The 19289-nt window shown below is 45.9% G+C and overlaps 8 protein-coding genes across 10 annotated transcripts; 3 read left to right on the forward strand and 5 right to left on the reverse strand.

Annotated features, from left to right (window-relative positions):
• Positions 1–906: 906 nt before the first annotated feature.
• LOC115762914 (guanylate kinase) lies at positions 907–2014 on the forward strand. Its single transcript, XM_030705295.1, has one exon. It carries the CDS (start codon positions 970–972, stop codon positions 1639–1641), a length of 672 nt encoding a protein of 223 aa, XP_030561155.1. The 5' UTR covers positions 907–969; the 3' UTR covers positions 1642–2014.
• Positions 1973–2410, reverse strand: LOC115762917. Its single transcript, XM_030705297.1, has 2 exons — positions 2147–2410; positions 1973–2055 (listed from the first exon to the last, which is right to left on the reverse strand). Exons 1-2 carry the CDS (start codon positions 2391–2393, stop codon positions 2009–2011), a joined length of 294 nt encoding a protein of 97 aa, XP_030561157.1. The 5' UTR covers positions 2394–2410; the 3' UTR covers positions 1973–2008.
• Positions 2411–2479: 69 nt separating this feature from the next.
• LOC115762916 (NADH dehydrogenase [ubiquinone] 1 alpha subcomplex subunit 5) lies at positions 2480–3222 on the reverse strand. Its single transcript, XM_030705296.1, has 3 exons — positions 3114–3222; positions 2811–2972; positions 2480–2742 (listed from the first exon to the last, which is right to left on the reverse strand). The coding sequence occupies exons 1-3, from the start codon at positions 3132–3134 to the stop codon at positions 2551–2553; spliced, it is 375 nt and encodes a 124-aa protein (XP_030561156.1). The 5' UTR covers positions 3135–3222; the 3' UTR covers positions 2480–2550.
• A 96-nt stretch (positions 3223–3318) lies between these two features.
• Positions 3319–5789, reverse strand: LOC115762913 (ninjurin-1). Of its 3 annotated transcripts, none has more exons than XM_030705294.1 (4): positions 5391–5789; positions 4310–4370; positions 3735–4033; positions 3319–3655 (listed from the first exon to the last, which is right to left on the reverse strand). In XM_030705294.1, the coding sequence occupies exons 1-4, from the start codon at positions 5460–5462 to the stop codon at positions 3476–3478; spliced, it is 612 nt and encodes a 203-aa protein (XP_030561154.1). In that variant the 5' UTR covers positions 5463–5789; the 3' UTR covers positions 3319–3475. The 3 variants fall into 3 exon arrangements, with proteins under 3 accessions (XP_030561154.1, XP_030561152.1, XP_030561153.1); XM_030705292.1 differs by having other exon boundaries at positions 3735–4120; positions 5391–5785; XM_030705293.1 differs by lacking the exons at positions 4310–4370; positions 5391–5789 and adding an exon at positions 4178–4256 and having other exon boundaries at positions 3735–4120.
• Positions 5790–6487: 698 nt separating this feature from the next.
• LOC115762911 lies at positions 6488–9328 on the forward strand. Its single transcript, XM_030705290.1, has 7 exons — positions 6488–6743; positions 6818–6984; positions 7049–7183; positions 7238–7770; positions 7828–7917; positions 7973–8142; positions 8333–9328. Exons 1-7 carry the CDS (start codon positions 6607–6609, stop codon positions 9174–9176), a joined length of 2076 nt encoding a protein of 691 aa, XP_030561150.1. The 5' UTR covers positions 6488–6606; the 3' UTR covers positions 9177–9328.
• A 678-nt stretch (positions 9329–10006) lies between these two features.
• On the reverse strand, positions 10007–12475 carry LOC115762912 (protein ST7 homolog). The gene is made up of 2 exons (XM_030705291.1): positions 12066–12475; positions 10007–12005 (listed from the first exon to the last, which is right to left on the reverse strand). The coding sequence occupies exons 1-2, from the start codon at positions 12202–12204 to the stop codon at positions 10546–10548; spliced, it is 1599 nt and encodes a 532-aa protein (XP_030561151.1). The 5' UTR covers positions 12205–12475; the 3' UTR covers positions 10007–10545.
• A 161-nt stretch (positions 12476–12636) lies between these two features.
• Positions 12637–16303, forward strand: LOC115762909 (nucleolar protein dao-5). Its single transcript, XM_030705289.1, has 7 exons — positions 12637–13808; positions 13868–14418; positions 14480–15198; positions 15264–15474; positions 15534–15683; positions 15749–16133; positions 16226–16303. Exons 1-6 carry the CDS (start codon positions 12755–12757, stop codon positions 15896–15898), a joined length of 2835 nt encoding a protein of 944 aa, XP_030561149.1. The 5' UTR covers positions 12637–12754; the 3' UTR covers positions 15899–16133; positions 16226–16303.
• On the reverse strand, positions 16298–19144 carry LOC115762905. The gene is made up of 2 exons (XM_030705282.1): positions 19002–19144; positions 16298–18916 (listed from the first exon to the last, which is right to left on the reverse strand). The coding sequence occupies exon 2, from the start codon at positions 18909–18911 to the stop codon at positions 16512–16514; it is 2400 nt and encodes a 799-aa protein (XP_030561142.1). The 5' UTR covers positions 18912–18916; positions 19002–19144; the 3' UTR covers positions 16298–16511.
• Positions 19145–19289: the final 145 nt, after the last annotated feature.

Here is a 19289-nt window from a genome sequence, read left to right on the forward strand (position 1 = left end):
ATTCAACACGATAGTACTGTTATTTAGTTGATTTTAACTCGTTAAAACAGAACCACATACATTATGCATCGAAAGCTCAAAACCTATAACATTTGTACATAAAAGAATATCCATAATTATATATATATTTAACATGCCAGAAATACCAAGACAAGACCCAAGTTTCACAAATTTTCATGCAAAAAAATGCCTTTCGAATAACTTCAAAGATTGGAAAAATTGTATTGAAGGAAGAACAAGCTAAAAGTATGAAGCACGTAATATTGACTGAAAATTAGCGTATTTTGTAGTATCTCGAGCAAATGCATTGATATATAATTGATATAGAATTCGAAATTAGTCACATTTTCGGCAGATATATAGGCTTAATATTATAAACATTATGTGGAACGGTAACGGGAAACGGGAACAGGAACAGGAACAGGATGAAGAGATTATATTCAGGCAAATCATTCGGAACACACAAGCCAAAAATTCATTTTGGGCATGCGAAATCAAATTGTGATCAAAATAAAAAAAAAAAAACGTAAACATGAAAAGTGAAATCCATAATTATTTTTAGCTAACTAAGTTTCAAATGCATTGTAATTCGAATTCAAATTAATAACAGCCGATAACGATATACAAAAAAAAAAAAACAAAAACAAAAAAAAACAGCAGCAGCATTCGTTTCAGTGTGTATGTGTTTGAAAAATCTATGCTAAATATAAACGAAAAAAAAAAAAAAAGTTTAAGAATATGCGCATAAACCGTTTTTAAACCAATCAACTGTATTTCATTTCAAACTCGATAGCTGTTATCGAGCGCGTGCGATATACAAATTAATCGCTTGCGTGCATTTATCGTAAAAACTAACGCGCCGCCACATTGAACACGCTACCATCACTAATAAAGAGCGCAATCGAGTCGTTAAGCAAGGTCCCCATCTGCGGGTTAATTTAGCCAAACTAGTTAGCTTTCGGGTCGAATATGATAAGCTTTCTGTTCATTGTGAATCGCGCGTTCAGCGGCACCAGCAGCACATTAATGTCGCAAGCAGGTTCTGGCCCACGTCCACTTGTGCTCTGCGGCCCCTCCGGTTCCGGCAAGAGCACATTGCTAAAGCGTCTATTTGCGGAATTTCCGGACAAATTTGGCTTCAGCGTGTCGCACACAACGCGCCATCCACGCGAAGGCGAACAGCATGGCGTACATTATTATTTTGTGAGTCGATCGGACATGGAACAGGCCATTGCCAATGATGAGTTCATTGAAACGGCCGAATTTACGGGCAACATGTACGGCACCAGCAAACAGGCTGTGCGCGACATACAGAGCCAGGGACGTGTGTGCATACTGGACATCGAACAGAAGGGCGTGGAGCAGATCAAGAAAACCGATCTCAATCCCATACTGATCTTCAACAATCCACCGACCATCGCCGAACTGGAGCGTCGTCTGCTTAAACGCAACAGCGAAACGCCAGAGACGCTGCAGAAACGCCTCAAGGCGGCCGAATTGGAGATTGCCTATGGCCTGACGCCCGGTAACTTTCACAAGATCATCAACAATGTGGACATCGATGTAGCCTACATGGAGTTCCGTGACTTTGTTGTCGAGCAGCTCAAACAGCAGCAGGCATCGGGCGTACACTTTAATTAGCTGCAGCTGCAGAGCTGCCACGGCTGCTACTCGGAGGTATTTGGATGCCGCCTGAAAACATTGACTAATGGCATTTATACTTATTTGTTCGATTTTATTTATTATATATACATATATATGTCCTCGCACTGCTACGTTGTGGAATCGTTGTCGTCGTCGTCGTCGTCGTTGTTGTTGTTGTTGTTTAACTATAAGCAGAAAATGTGCTGCGGTGCGTGAACAATAAAGCAAACAGTTCAGACTTTTTGCAATTACAATTTATGTATTTAGTCGAAGAAAAGGTCAAAGAAGTTATCAATCAATTGACTGTGCCTCGACATCGGCGCACGCAATCTTGTAATAATGCTGTTCCCGTTCCCGTCTGATCTTAACTGAAAACAACACGCACGCCCAGCCGCCAGTCCTGCTCCGAACCTTTGTTTTGTGGCAATTGGGCATTACGTTTGATATGGATTGGTTTTATAATCGTGATGCAGATGGACGCGCGCTTGGTAGCTTGTGTTACCCGTTTGCATTCCATTGACACGATGCACCACACGGGCGGAACCATCCAGCTTGGTACGGCTATCCGGACTGCTCCACAAGCCCGCAATCGCCTCCAGTGCCAGCTCCGTTTCGTCATCCTTGTCGTCGTGCTCGGCGGACAGCGTCAGATCGATTTGGCGACGTTCTCGCAGAGCAGCTGGCGCGGCCGTAGCACAGCCTATGGCCACGATTAGCATCAGCAGCAGACAGATGTTTAGCGCTCGCATGTTGAGAATATACTGACGACATTGAGCGATTGACACGAAACGTTCGACTCGGCTTATCGCAACGCGACTTCAATACAAACACAAGCTTAGTTTGGGCTTTTTGTTTTTATTGAACAGAATTCAAGCGTGTGAGACGAATGGAAAACAAACTAGTTGATTAGACTTTGGGCTCAAGGATTTGCGCTGGCGGCCAATCCCATTGCCTGGCTGGTGCCGGCTGCACCAGTTTCTCCCACGGCTTCCAGCCGAGCATTTTGCGCGCCAGGGTCAATTCGTTTTCGGCCTGCACGATCAGCTCCTCGACTTGGCCGGAGCCAACGGCCTGCTCCAGTGCACAAATATCCTTGTTCTGCAGCAAGCCAAAAGAAAAGTTTAACGGAATTATATCTGCTAACAGCCTGCGACTGGAGAACCTACCTGAGCCACGGCATCGGCGCGCTCCTTGACCAGCTGCTCGGTATATTTGCGATAGCTGGACTCCTGCGGCATTTTGGCAACGGCGCGCAGAATCTTGCCGTAGAGTGCGCTCAGTGTGTGGTGTGGATTGGTGGCCACGGCCAGACCGGTTAAGCCGGTGGACTGTAAGGATGCAAGCATTAGAGCAATTTTTAACAAATTCTTGGCCCGGACAGCCGATGACATAACAATAACAAGTGCGCGGCAGGCACTTGATGTAATTGCTAGATGGATGCCAACTGGTTTGACTAGTTGGGCACTTACCGCTTTTAATATTTTGGCCATATTACTAACGAAAATTGTGCTATAAGCGTGTTAAATTCGGCTAAAATCAACGGCAAAATATGGCCCAAAATCAACAGCCAGGGCTGAACAACAAATTCATTCAGCTAGACAGAGCTGTTATATTGTCATCAAAATAGCTGAGATCGCACTTTTGCAAACACAAGTTATCGATTGGCAGTTCGATAAGTATTGGCGCGCATTGCATAAATTCAAACGCCGCTCAACTTGATGACTTTCAATTTATTTATCACAATATAAAAATGAGAAAAGTGCTTTCGTAAAAATTGTGAGTATTTGCCTAAACATATAATTTCTAAAAGTTCTAATCGTAAATTGTGCGGTTACGTTGTCGTTGCGGGAGCTCGGTCTGCCACAGCAAAGGCTGATATTAAAACATTCACAACTGTTACAATAAATATGCCAATGACTGTGTAATTATTAATTTTATTGGCACGACAGATTTCCTGTTCGTTCCTGATATTGAACCTGCCGTTCCATATAAGTCCAACACCGACGGCTATCTGTAAGTTAAGCAAGGAGACGCACCCTCATAAATAAGTGCACTGCAAATTTGGCAATATGCAAATGAGTGGCACCTACCTGGAATATGATGCTCACCGATATGAACAATAGGCTGGGATAAAAATACGGATGCTGATTACTGGTTTCCAGCACATAACGCAACTGATTTGCATTGGCCGACAGCAGGGCCAGATCCATCATGCCCTGAGCGAGCGTCTTCTTATGCTGATAGGCATTCACATCCGGTATGGGCGTCTCCACGCCATTGATGTTGACAAAGCCGGTGCCATCATAGCCCGGATACCCGACGCTGTGACGACGTCCGCCATTCGGCATGGGCTTTGTGGCTCCACCATTACCAGCTCCATCTCCATTGCCTAGCAGGCCATCATCCACGCCGGTATTGATGCCATTCGCATATGGTCGTTCATCATTTTCATCATCATCATCATCGATTTCGGGCACTGCAATTGAAATATGAGTTGAGATAGTTACGGAGCAGGTGAGTTTCAGGTTCTTACACAATTGTTTGTTACAGGCACAGGTGAAAATGTTTATAGACGAATCAGTTTGGTTAGAGAACATTTAATTAAAGCGCACACACAGATTATGATTAATATTGAGTTAAATGAATGTACAAAATGTTTACCCACCTGCTCGAGGTATGCGCACCTTACGTCCATCGATGTCATCCACGGCCTCAATGTGATTAACCTTTTGATGCCAACAAAAATGAAAATGACCTTCATTAGATCAAGTACTGCAAGTGTGCTTTTCTCTAACAAAGCTAATCAAATGCAAACATATTTATTATGCACCACAGCTTCCGTCATGTTTGCTGATAAATTCATTTACATTAATAATCTTTTATTATTGTTATGTATATGTAGTGCAAAAGCTGAACATAAAAATCCCAAGGCACGTTTTCAACTTAGATCCGTGACTAATCGGGTCTGTTGAATACTTTCCCAGAGTAGAATGATTAAGGAAACAATTGCAATTATCAACTAGTGTATATAATAAAGAAAGAGATTGACGTTTCAGTAGCCTATTCGTAAAGTAAACAAATTTTTACGTGTTTTTCCCGCGCAACGTTTGTTTTGCTAATTTGAACGTTATTTTTTTTATTTGTTTATACCCTTTAAAAATGGGTAAAAAGGGTATATTGTTTTGTGCAAGTGTATGTAGAAGGAAGCATCTCCGACATATATATTCCTGATCAGCATCAATAGCCGAGTCGATCTAGCCATGTCTGTCTGTCTGTCCGTCCGTCTATCCGTCCGTCTGTCTGTCCGTCCGTCCGTCTGTATGAACGCAAGGATATCAGAACCCATAAGAGCTAGACACTTTAGCTGTAGGTCCTCCTAGTGCGCGCGCAGATCGAGTTTGTATCCGATAATCGATAACTTACTCCGTTTCCAAGCTATCGATGAAAATCGATATCGAAATACTGTTTTTTGAGCAACTTGTGTGAATATTAAGAGCTAGAGTCACCAAACTTGATATGTTACTTCTAGAATATTATATATATATAAAGTATCTTTCATTTTATGCCTATCGCCACCTCCCCGCTAACACCGCAAAGCTATAAATCAAGTTAATAACGCAACTTATAAAGCCCACCAATTTGGTGTTGGAATAAGAGTGTTCAGGGTATTCCCTAGTCGGGCGCTCCCGACGAGAACCTCTTAGTTTGTTTTGCTCGCATGTAGATTTATGATCGCAAAAACTTACTTGATTTTTCGCTGGAGTTTTGTCCGTGGACACCTTGTCCATGTCGAGCGTAATATGCTGTGAGTTGCTCATTTTACAATTTTACAATTAATCAACGCGTTTAATTGAGTCTGAAATGAATTTTAATGCGTTGCCAGGGCAAAATAAAGAATAAAAAAATGCTTTTTCTTTGTTTGCGCTTGATCCGTTATGCTGTCGTGTATCTATCAGAATTTATTTGATAATATCTCTTCAAACGAAAATTCGTGCGCGAAACTCAACCGCCTGGCACGCTATTGGCCGAACAACTGGCCCCAACTAACGGACCCAGACCCAGACGCAGATCTCAAACCAAGATGAAATCGCGCTGCCTAACTCTCTCGCTCTCTCTCACTCTCTTTCTCTTGTATGTTGTTGCTTTTGAATGTCCAGTTAAATAACAGCCTGAAACACACTCAAAGAAAAAAGCTCTCTCGCTCTCTCTCTCCCTCTCTAATTTAAAGAGTCGGCGGCGCACATTAACACGCTAATTGCATGTCGCCAAAGAAATGCTAACATACATGTATATGTATATGTAATTGCTTTCGCAGAATAAATGTGTGTATAATGCACGCAGTTTGCGTGTTATGGCGTTGCAGCTCTATGTGAAAATATAAAATTCACGGGAATGGGAAATTTGGGTATGTCAATGAGTTAGTCATCCGTTGGGGACCTACAGTCAGTGTCGTTGAGGATGCCAAAACAGATTGCCAAGTTCAACGTCACAATGCCAATGAAAGCCAAAACGAAAATAAGCACACACTTCGTGTTCTTTTGGTACGCAAAACCGGTCTGGAAATCGTATGTATGAAAATGTAAATGTGTTTGCCGGATTTAATGCTGAAGAAAGCTAAATAATGCATATATATGTGATAATATGCAAATGCAGACGATTTATTAAATTAATCTAACTATTGATTTAATTTTAATTTTATTTAAATATATGGTCAAGTAAGCATAACGGATGCTTAGATTCCACTTAATCGATAGCTACAATCAACTATCGCTGTCCTATTAATATCGATATGCAGCGAATTACAATGTTGCGCAGTATCGTTAACACGTTTTGATTAGTTTGCCATCGCTAGCAATTGAATCACTAGCTAAGTGACGCGATCGCACAAATATAAGCTGGTATTTCACACAAAATGTGCCATTCGCAGTCCAGAAGTTGCGTGGTAATAAGTAATAAAAGAAAATGGCAGTAGCTAACAAAAACCAACAAGGAGCCTTGGTAGCAGCTAACGATAATAATGAAAACCAACAAACTATACGCGAGGTGCAACAGTCTTTTGCTGCATCCCTTGGATATTTCAATGAAACTATTTGGGACCTGTGAGTAGTGCGCCTTAGTTATTTATTTTAATGCATATCAATGTCTGTTAATCATGAAATGTATGTAATTAAAGCTTATCGCACGAGCAAGCCGATATTTTGAAGAAAAAAATCAAGAACATAATACCCGATCCTAAAATAGCAACGAATCTGGCAGATGATGCTAAAAAGAAATTGGAAAAACAATGTCGGGCAAATGAACATATGCGGGAGACATTGTTCAATAGCATTTGGGAGCAGCGTAAGTAAATATTGTAAAGTCATAGGCTCTAGATCAATTGATTCAATCTATGTGATTCATTCAGGTAAATACACCAATCGCCAATCGCTTACATCGATCTTCTATGTGATGGTTGCGACCGATACAACCGATCTGAAATTTGCAGAGTACTCCAAATGTTGGTCCTGCCATCCAGTGTTCCGGGCACGTCGTTGCGTTTGTAAGTTTCCCCTCTAAATAGATCTATGTGTTTTGGTAAAGTCTCTGCTTGCAGCTGACCGCAATGGATACAACAGCCTCGATTGCTGCATGATCTTCGTGGATGAGAAGGGTCGTGTGTATCAGAACTGGAAGGCGTATTTGTCCAACAATGAGTTGCCGGCGGGCATTATGGTTGCACCAAGCCGAGGCGTTTACACTCTGGATGGAAACATTGTGAACCTGGAAACATGCAGTACGCCGGCAGCGTCAGCAAAGCGCAAAGTTCTTGGCGTACTCGATGTGACCACGGCAATTGGTGGATTGGGAGCGGCTTGTGTGCCAATTGCGGCGGTCCTAACGCTGCCTGTCGCCGCGCCCGTTATGGCTGTGGCTGGTGCCGTCGGGCTGGGCTGTGCCGGCTATGCAACGGCTCGCTCTGGCGCACAGCTGGCCGATCGCAGCATTCACAATCAGTCAATCAGTGTAACAGATCGCACGGCGCGCAATCATTGGCTGGGCGTGATTGCCGGCGCTGTCGGACTTGGTGCAGCAGGAGCTACAAGTGCCATGACAGTGGCCACAAGCGCTGGTCGGGAAGTGGGCGCCGTAAGTGTAGACCAAAGGCATAGCCCAAAACTAGACTAATTCAGATTTACTTAACAGATTACCCAGCTGACTGTCAATGGCATGAACATCACCACCATTATGGTATCTGGCACGGGTGTGGTTAACGGCGTTGTTGAATTGTTTTTGGTAATATCTATTATTGTTTAAATAAGCTGCCCGGTTACATAAAAGACTCTTGCAGAAATACCAGGATGGTGACGATATTTCTGCCATGGATGCACTGCAGCTCTCCGCCTCGCTGGTGCTGTTCACCCACAGCGTCTACAATTTTAAACTGGCATCGACCATTATCAGCGAGACTACCAATAGCAAAATAGGCACTTATCGCGAGACTCTGAGCAATCGACAACGGTAAACTATCTAAACTAGTGCTTATCTAGCCTTCTATAAATTTGCCATGTCCGTCTGTGTGCCATAGGAAATAAGTAATATAAATGTACTTTAGATGGGATTCACGTCTGCAAGGGTATTTTATTTTCGGCCAGCCGAAAAGAAACTTTTCGTTCTTGTTTTACGACTTGTTATTGCATGTTTTTTGCAGACGCATGTTCGACAAGATATCCAAGGAGACGATACGCACTAGGGGTGCCACCAGAGGCAAGCTGGATATCATACGCAATGTGAATGAAATGCCTTCACGGCAGGAGTTCAATGATCTTTACAAGATCAACAGGCAATTGAATGAGAAAGGCATACGTGCCACCTTTGACTCAAATGGAAATGGCATAGTGTTGAACGATCAGGTCAAAACTAGCGGAGCCGAGTTGCGTGCCAGCTTGCAGCACAAAGTGGGTCCCGATGTGCTTGGTCAGGTGACGCAGCCAATACCGGAGAGCTATAATGTGGGCGGCAACAATGGCAAACGGTTTACGGCACCAGCTCGGCTACTGTCACCGAACCCCACTTTGGTGGATCAGACGGATATGACGAACAGAAACTATGCTGAAGGCGTCAATGTGCTAAGGCTCAGCAGCCTTATGATTAACGGTGTATCATTGGTGCTCTCCAAATTTGGTGCATCCATTTTTGAGCATATCGTCAATGCTGAGAGTTTCGAAACGACGCTGCTCTCCTTGGCTGACAACTTGCCAGAGGATGTGATGCGTTTCGCACTGAATATGACAGAAATATTCATGGACAATCTTTGGGAGGAGCTACATGAGCAGCTGCAGTTCTATCTTAGCTCAGAATCGGTGCTATATAGAATTGGTACACATATTTTGGATAAATATTCGGGGCTTAGCGTAATGCAGCTATCGCATATGTTTTCCGACATATTGATAGCTGTCAAGGAATACTATTTGTCACTAAACCCGAATCGTTTTAGGGGAATGCTAACAAAATGCAAAGAATGCGGTGGCTACTATAAAATATGTGATTTATAAATTGGATATATGTGCTTTACAAATTGGAATTTAAGAAACGCGTCACAAAGTGCACAAACAACAATCATACTCAAAATATCAATTTTCTATTTTTCTTATTGATAATCTGTTTGTTAACAATAAAACATCAAAGCAAACAATTTCTGAACGCTCGACAAAAATCATCATCACAACGAACAACGATTAGATAAGTAAAAGGATGTCAATCACATCAATCGGAGTACGCCACATCATAATCCAAAGGGATCGAGTAAAACCGAGTTACCTTACCTTTTAATTTACCCGACCAAGTGAGGCGCATTATCAGTGAGACGAGCAATAATAGGATAGCTAGGCGATAAGTGCGAGATATTCCCAGCAACCAATGGCGATTCACGCTCCAAAGTGCTCATCTAACTCTGCGAGATCAGCAGCCGCAGCAAGATTAAATGAGGAAAGCGAGATTTCCAACTGTAACTCAAACGGAAAGGGCACAGAGTTGCGCATAACCTGGATGCTAAAGTACTCGCAGCCAATACAGGCTCGGCCTATCCCGGCTCGGCCTATTCCAGCTCGGCTGATGGCATCGACGCGCGCATTGGTGGATCAGGTGAGTGCGACAAGTCTGATAAAGTTCAACAGCAGGTGAGTTATGATAAGATAAGAAGTAATTGATGGGTGGAGGCTGTGATGAATTTCATGAGAACAATCTTGAATCGCGCTGCTTTAGGGAAATTTAACAATATTTTAAAGGAATTTGTCTGCTTTTTAAATGGGCGCTTTAGAGACGAGGCACAAAGTAGAAAACATAAACAACACAAGATAAATTTGAAATAAATATTGAATTTATCAATTTCGTATATATTTGTCGTACATAAACTAATCGTATTTAAATAAAACTTAAAAGCAAAATACATGAGCGCCAAGCTGAAACACACACAAAAACACATCAATTAGTGGCAATTAATGAATTACTTCTTACGATATTCTCGAACGATCGGACCGATCTAGCTCATTAACTATAACTATAGGAACAAATCAGCGAAATAATTGAATTGAATTTTGTTTGTTTGTCTCAATTTAAATTGGAAAATTGTTTATACTTGCTTTTCTTTTATTATTTCACGAAACACAGACAAAGATCCAAAATATATGTATATATATATATATATATATGTGTGTATATATATATAGGTATGTATATGTTTGCATGTTTTTGTATGAGTTCTCTTTTGTAGCTTGGGTTGGTTTTCTTCTCTTGAGATGCATTGAGAGCATCCCGTCGTATGCCTGATCTTAGTTCGGTGTATGGGTGTGCGTGTGTGTGTACGTGTGTGTGTGTGTGGGTGTGCATGTTGTGTGCGTTGGCGTCGTTTCGGTTAGCTATATTTTAGACACGCGACAATTGCTGCAGCAAATTGCACGGCCAGAATGCCTCGATGCGCTCCTTGAGCAACTGTATCGGATACAATATCCAGGTAAGTACGGTCTGTGCCAGCAGGCCCATGGGCTCCGGATATTGATGCGTGAGCAGGGCCAGTAGGGCGGTGAACGAGCACAGGCCCGCCGTGAAGAGTATAAAGAAGGGCAACTCCTTTTTCGGATAGACGGAGACCTCATGAAAGGCCGGCAGAAGTTCACGATCGGCGCACTCGGTGCACGTCGGATATGGATAGAAGAGATGTCCGCGCTCTAACGGATATGGCAGCATACGGAATGTGCCCTCCCAAGTGCAGTGCAGGAGATTCAGTGCACCCTCGACCTGTTTCCAGTGCTTTAAATGGAAGAATGCATAGGCCAAGGCCTCAGAATCGCCACGCTTCAGTATATGCTCTGGCGGCAGAATTAAGGGCTTTGTTTCCAGTAAATATTTGGGCACATGCGGATTGAATTCAACAGCCCGATGTATGGCCTCAACGGCGCTCATCTCGGCCGGACTTAGGCCACGCTTCGATGCAATGTCCGGTGAGAATTTGTCAGCGACGGCGCGTGCCTTGAGCAGCGCGGCCGTATAACAAATGGTCGCCGATTTCGGCAGCGAGATGTCATCGTATTTGGCCAGTATTGCATGGCAATCGGCGTAGGCCTGCATCTCCAGCAGCGTTTCGATGAGATTCTCGTGTATGTTTAGCACGCTCATTATCGATGGTATCTCCTTGGTGAGATCGCGAAACATTTTGGCCGCCTCCTTGAGCTTGCCCAGCTTTCGGGCGCACATGGCCAGGCGGCGTTTAATGTAGATCAGGACATTTGTGTCGCGCCGATGCACCCCGTCGGCTATGGCGCCCTGGTGCTGGGTTGCCTGCGATTTGCGGTAATTAATTTCGGCCACCTTCAGCGCCGTCTTGAGTATTTTCTCGGCCTCCACTATGGTCATGGCCTCCTCCTCGGCGAGCAGTATATATGCCGGTGCGCATTCGGCATTGATCTCGAGCGCATTGTGTGCGGATTTGATGCGTTGCATGGGATTGCGTTCACGCCACGCTGTCTGCATTATTTCATACTCCTCCTTGCGTGCATCACCCTCACAGGTGAAGAACGTCTGATGGTCCTGGGCACTCAGGTTCATATCGTAATAGGTGAGCGGCTCTTTGCTGGTTGCCCAGAAGAAGCGTTGGTATTCGGCGCCACGAAACAGATTCAACGGATTGCGCCATACCTTACATTCGGGTGTTCCGGTTGAGGTGGTCGAATTGCCGCCCCCGCCTGCACCGTTCCCGCCACCACCCCCGTTCCCACCGCCACTGCTGCTGCTGCTGGAGCCGCTGCTGGTGCTGCTGCCGCTGCCATTGTCTGATTGTGCATCGTTTCCATTGATCCAGGGGCTAATGTGATTGATCGATACTTGTTCTGCAAATTTGACAATTGGGGGGGTAAAATCTCGAAATTGCCAACAAGAGCAAAACTCACCAATAAATGAGGTGCCGTATTTGCGAAAATACCACCATTCGAAAATAAGTATGAGGCCCGATATTAAGCTCGAGGTGCCTGTGAGCGCTACATAAAACTTTGGCGTCAATGTGCTCAGAAACATTGACGAGTCCCACATCCTGTCGCAGCCACCACTTTGGGCCAAATTGTGTATTTTGCTTTTTGGCTTTGGTTGTTGTTGTTGTTGTTGTCGCCGCCACGACCGAGCGGTATTCAGGGATTGTCGCTAATGTTAGAATAATTGCTTGTCTTGCCGTCGTTCTAGTGCTTTCTCTTTGGGCAGCGAATTTTATTTTAACTGACGTGAAAATAAACAAATTGCCCTCTTATCAGCGTTTATCCTGCTGCAGATGAGACTTTTTTTCTATAAAGTATTCATCGGAGTGGTGTGGGGGGGTAGAGATTCGAGCTGTCAAACCCTATCGATGCTACTATCGATATTTTACGAAAGTGAGTAACAATCGTTACTTGCTGCACCATGCGATATAATATGTATCGCATACGCGTACGAGTATTCATTAGTTCTTGTAATGCTCATCACTATAAAATGGCCGCTGTTGCAGCAAGTGCATGAAAAATTGTATATAAAAACTTATTCAAGTGCATAGGAATTTCAACTTTATAGTGCATTTTTATAAAAAGTTAACCAATTCAAAGGCACTCGGGATATGGCCGAAGTTGGTGACATAGAATTAGATGCACAGCAAAAGCCCAAAGTGGCAGCATCGGAAACAAACAGCATCGAAGCAGAAGAAGCAGAAAAAGCGGTCGCATCGGAACCCAAACATGAGGAAAAGAAAATATCCAGCGACGATGCTGTGGCTCACGAACCAAAAATGGAAAAGCTCGATGAGCTGTGCTCATTGGAGCAGGAAATAGCCAAAATGCATAACATACAGCATGGCACAGAGTCTGGCCAGGAGGAAGAGGAGACGACAGCGCTGCTAAACGCCCCGGCTGGCAGCACAGCCGAAAACGGCAATGGAAGCAGCAATGATGCACTAATTATTGACGAACTGACAACCACGAAGCGTTGCACACCGGTCAACAAGGCGCATGTCAAGGAAGAGCCGGTAACAGCAGCCGCCTTGGAAGAAGCCGATCTGATAGCACTGCTCAAGGGCACCGATCAAGAACAGGAGCAATCAGTTCAGCCAGCGGCAAGTGAACAAAAGTCCAACATTGAGCTGACACTAGCCAAGCTGGACAATGTGGGCGTCACAATTGAGGGCGAAGGGCAATACGAGATCATGGAAATCGATGACGGTGACAATGTGAGCGGGCCCAGTCCAGAACTGACGGCAACAGTTAACAGCAGTCCGACTGCCCCAAAGACTGGCTTAAAGTTCGCAGGCAAATCGAAGCTGTCGCCGGAGCAGGCACGTGCCGTGGCCCTCGAGCAAATGGCCAATCTGACGGCACAGAAATCGCGACGCAAAGAGCCAGCGGCAGCGACGACTAAGCAGCAACAGCAACAGCCGCTGGACATAATCAGCTCGCTGAACGATGACTGGAACGAGTACGACAGCGGCAGTGACACTGCCTCCAATTCCAAAGCAATACCCGCCACAAAGAAGCCGCTCATCAAGAAGCCCAAGCCAGTCATCGAGGCGCCGCTGATGGTGGGCAGCGTGAAGGTAATGCTGAAATCCGTCAGCCAGAAACCAGTGGAGAAGCCCAAACCTACTGCAGAGCAGCCCAACAGCAATTCGGAAACCACTGGTGAGCATGATTTATACAGATAATATAGATAAATCCTAAATCGAACGCACGTTTTGCAGGTTTCAAGCGTACGCGCATTATAAAGCGCAAAATTATTTGGGATCCAGATGTGCCTGAAACGCAAAAGTCCTTTGCGCAATATGCAAGTGCAAAGCCCAACGCAACTGCAACTGCAACTGCAACGGCAAAAGCAACAACAAGCGTACCAGCTGCAAAAGCAACAATCACAACCGTAGCAGCAACAACTACAACAACAATAACAACAGCAATTAAGACAAGCAACGCGGAAACAGCGCCCAAAAAGCTGCGACCATCTACACCCAAAGAGCCACCGAAGGCGGCTATCAAACGCTCCGCAACACCAGCAAAACTTACAGAATCGAATGCGACGATATCGCCGCCCAAGCGTCGCTCTCAGACACCGAATGTGCCAAATGGTGCCGGCAGCTTGACCAAAAAGAAGAAGGTCAGCGAAATTGACCGACTGATGGGTGACGAGGGCGCCGCCAATATGATGCAAGCTGTCGAGCGTGAACAGCGTGAGCTGAGCGGCGGCGAGGCAGCCAATAAGCCTCTGATGCGCAAGCGTGCACTCACCATAACGGGAAGGGTAAGCTAAGGAACGCCCAACAATAACAAGTCTAGTATCTCAATATTTGTTTGGTTTGTAGCTACAGAAAGCAGCGGTAGCCAATGCCGTTGAGGTTGCAGCAGCGCCCACGAAAAAAGAGAGCCCACCCAAAGCCGGCAAACGTGCGACAACAAACAGTGCAGCTGCCGTGGATGCTGTGTTCACCAAGGGCACGAAGCCGCGTGCATCTGATTCCTGGGATTATGTTTACAAGCAACGGGCCAGCGAGGAGTCTATGATTATGCGTCGACGCTCCAATAGCTCGTACTCAAGTAACGCGTCTGTCAATCGGCTGTCGCTGGACAATAAGCCCGGCACAGTGGCCAATCTGTCGGATGATGCCTCAGATGCGTCTGCAATGGATCCGTCGTTTATATTCTTGAAACCTGAAAACAAAGCCAACCAAAGAAGCGATGGCAGTGCACCGCAAACGCTGGCCAATGATTTTAAACGTGGCGGACTGCAGCTCAAAGAGGTGAAGGTAGCCAAAATGGAGCTGGTGACGCTGCACAAGCTGGAGAAGGTCGCGCAATTAGTTATCAACACACAGCTCTCGAAAACGGGCTACACATACAAAATGCAGTTATTGCAAAAACTCACCGAAATGCTAAACAAATTGGCCAAAAGCAACGATTGCAACACGGTGCTACTGAGCGTGCAGGGTCAACAATTCTGTCAGGGCATCGATTGCCAGGAGCTGGTGGCAGCCACGCCGGAGAAGCGCAAAAGTGGCGCCACGCAATTAGCCTTAGTTTTAAAGTGAGTGAGCACTTGGCATTTCTGAAGTCTACTAAATTTCTAACTGATAAAACTGTTTCGCTCAGAACATATCTACGCACCTTGGCTACATTCCCCAAGCCCCTGGTGGCTGGCATTGTGGGAAACCTGAAGAATCTGGGCGTTATGCAGTTGCCATTGTTTGACTACGTGCTGGCCGCCGATGATTGCTGTTTTGAGACGAACTACGCCAAGCTTGGCCAGTTGCCGGAGGGCTACGCCTTCTGGCTCAAACACCAGAAGGTCTCCACCCAACTGGTAGGCCAGCCCATTCACATATATTTGTCATACTTATTCTAACTTCTTTTCTTTGCTAGCAAACGCGTTTGTTTTTGCTGGGCGAGCGTCTGCACGCATCCGATGTTGTCGATTCACCCTGCAGCTTCATCGACAAGCTGTGCAAGTCGCGCAGTGTCAACGATGAGGCTCTGGCGGTTGCCACACTTATTTCCAGCACCACAGCCGATGTAAGTTAAACCATATGACCACTTTCTGATCCGTCCTAATATTCTCGCATTTATTCTCTGTGCAGCACTATCGAGCACTCAAGAAGCTAAATCAAACGGGCAACACGGCGTCACTGCAGCGCCTGGAGGCTGAGTTTAAGATTATAACCGAGCAGTGGTCATCGGCCAATTTTCAGGCCAGCTACAAACGTTATGTTAACGATGTGGAATTTTAAGAAGTTGTTAAGCTCCTGAACTTACCATGCACTTGTGGTAGTTAGTTCTTTTAGAAAGAAAAAATATAAACTGCGAAATGTCGCAACACGTTCGAGAAGGTGGCTCATTTGGTATACCCCTATAATAAGATATATTTAATTTGAATGAGTAACACGTTTAAGGAGACTTCAGCTGATTTGGACGGAGATTACAATAGTTAAAGACACCAGATATGGAAAGAAGCATACGCAGATCGTAAGTGTTTCATTTTAATAATACTTTTCCCCGTTTCCATTATGTCTGTTTACCGAATATATATATCTTGTTGTCCATTTGGAATTCCGTAGCTCTATATATCAACCAGTTTCCGTAGTCAAAGTTAACAGTTGCCGTTTATTGCCACGAGTGCTTTATTTTGGGATTCTAGAAAAGGTATCTATTTATAATATAGTACAATTGTAATTGTTTAATGTTATCGTAATATAATGCAACTAGCAATTTAACTACTAAGTAATGTATGTTGCCGCCGCCGCCGCCGCCGCCGCCGCCCAATCCCTTCCAATGCCCCTATATAGCTGACTAGTGAGTGGGTTGTAAATGCACACGTTCTCTGTGCCACGAATTTGGTGACACCTAGTTGCGTTTTTCCTGGTCGTAAAAGGCAGGCAGCTCGGCCTGGAGTCGCAGAAGTCGCACATAGCTGACCAGCTTCCAATCGCTGGTGGGTTCATCGTTCGCCTGGACAAAGGTGGACATGTAGGAGACCAACTCTTGCGAACCGTCCGAATCGAGATCCGCAATAAGCATCGAATTCTCCTGATTGTTCAGATCCGGCTGGCAGATCATTTCGTTGCGATCGTTGCGACAGAACTGGATGATATTGCTCTGCGAGGTGTTCTCGATGCGCGTATCGGCGCCAATGAAGAGCACCAAAATAACCGTCTCGGTGATCATTTGCATTTTGTAGTTCTTCATGAGCTGCGACTGACTGGCGTTGGCTTTGCTCTGATTCTTGGCGGGCATGGTGAAGGCCTCGCGCTTCTGCAGCGGCAACAAATGCTCAAAGGCATCGAACTCCACTTGGTCCGCGGGAAACTCATGATCCAGCGAGTCGCGTTTCAGGCGTTGTTGCTGCTTCTTATGCTGCTGCTGCTGAGACTTTGAATATGACTTGTCCTTGCTCTTGTCCTTCTCCCGGATGGCATTTATATTCTTGGAGCTGATGCTGCTGCTGCTGCTGCTGCTGTTTGTATAGTTGTGGCTCTTGTCCACGCTGTTGTTGCCGCTGTTCGACTGCGTTTGCGGCTGATTCGAGGGACTATGCCACTTCCAGAACTTTATCACAAAGCCGGACATCTTGGATTTGGTATTCTTGAAGTGCCACTGGGCCGGCACCATGCCGTACATGCCGCTATTCGTGAAATTGTGCAGCATGTTGTGCCTACCGTCGCGCGTTTCGCTCAACTTTAGCGTTACATTGCAATCGGGACACTTGCCGCGATTCTCCACAAGCAGCTCGCGTCCGCTGAGCACATAAACATTTCGCTGTGCATCCATCTCCTTGCGCTGGGCATAGCGGCGATGCTGCGCGATCTTCGATGCGGGCAGCAGACGTCGCCCAACAAGCGACTTGTTCGTTATCAACGCATAGAGCTCGGCCAGCGTCTTGGAGCGCTGCAGCTCCGTATTGTTGCGCCAGCAGTTGTAGCTAATGTTGAGCATGGCTGCCGAGGCGGTGCCAGACCCGACGCCCGAACTGCCACCAGCAGCGGCAGCTGTGTCCAGTTGCAGTCTGGACAATTTCTGGCAATCGTGCACACGAAAGCCCTCGCCAATGGGCCGCCCGCGGCGTCCCGACAGCAGCCGCAGCACATTGCGTGCCTCCAGCTGTGCTGCAGCCGGTGAGCCCGGCTGCTGTTGGCGCTGCACGAACGTCTTGGTGCGCTGCTCCAGCGAGAGGCTAGATATAAGCAATATGTCCAGCACGCCGTCGCCATCAATGTCTGGCAAGATGAGCGGAAAGTCATAGGCGTCCAACTTGTGGGCAGCATGATCCTTAAAGCGCCAGTGCCACTCGCCGCTGGCCGCATTGATGGCGCCCAGTTCACCGTACTCATCGATGACCAGGCAATCCGGTTTCCCGTTGCTGTCCACATCCAGCAGGGTGCAGTCTATGGCCACCGGCTCGTCAACCGTCTCATCGTACCAGGCAACAGCGCCGGAGCTGCCAATGAGCGATATGATGCCATTGCGTTTGTGATTGCTGGGACGAAACTCCGGAAAGAAGACATCGCCACGATACAGAAATATTAGATTATTTTCCCAGGCACGCAGGCCGGCGACAACATTAACGCCGCCTCTCAGCTCGATTTTGGTATAGTTATTGAGCCAGTTGTGCGTCTTTTGGCGATCCACGGGCGCTGGACAGGCGCCAGTGCCATCCGCATTGCCGCACGGTATAATCCAAACAAACCCAACGACGGCGAAAAGGCACAGCAGCAGCGAGGCAATAAAACAGATGCGTCTCCTAGTCGACATGGGCGGACGCTTTGCCTCGTCCGTTTGATTGCCCAAAATGGCCACATTATCGGCGCTCACATCATATTCCCCATTGAAGTTGGAGAACTCAACGCCAACATTGCCGGCACCGGTGCTGCCCAAATCGCTGAGCATCACCGAACGGAATGTGTTCTGCATGTTCGTCGTGTAGCTGCTTGCCTTTCTGTTGGGCGGCTGTTGCTGCTCCGGTAGCTGCTGTGGCTGCTGTTGTTGCTTTGGCTGCGAGCAGCCTACAATGCGTGTTGCTGTGGGGCGTGTGTGCGGCGATTTTAATGCTAATGTATTGGGTGGTATGCGGCTGCGATTGCGTTGTTGATGATGTATTTGCTGCTGCTGCGGCTGCTGCTGCTGTCCCTGTCGATGCTTGTTGGCGTTGTGTATTTCAATCTCTTCATCGGATTCGGAGTCGGTCATTGCCTGACTTAGCGGCGTGTAGATACCTTGATGACTGGGCAACGATTCCGTGTGCAGCATTTTAGCTAAGCGAGAAAAATCAATAAACCCCATTGGGGGTCGGGCAATGTACAATTGCCTGAGCCGAAAGTGAGGCATGCGGGCACTTACCTTCAATTGATGGCACAAATAATTGCTGTTTTCTTGCATCATCCACATAGCTAATGTTTTCGGGCTATTTTAATTAAGTGAACATTTAAAAATAACAGCGCTCCGTTTCACCGTTATAATGTAGCTGCCAACAAAGTATCAGTGCTGTTAGTTCTGGTTGTGTTTGTTATCGATAGCTATACACGATATTAAGTGACTTTAGTATTTTTTTAAAGCTGTTTTAATCGGTACAGCATTTTATATTACCACTTAAGTGAGTGTGCTCTTAAGCACGATATTCCGTTTGGA

The sequence above is a fragment of the Drosophila novamexicana genome, unplaced genomic scaffold (genome assembly GCF_003285875.2).
Source record: "Drosophila novamexicana strain 15010-1031.04,08,12 unplaced genomic scaffold, DnovRS2.1 tig00000644-arrow-pilon, whole genome shotgun sequence".
Classification (NCBI taxonomy): Eukaryota; Metazoa; Arthropoda; class Insecta; order Diptera; family Drosophilidae; genus Drosophila; species Drosophila novamexicana.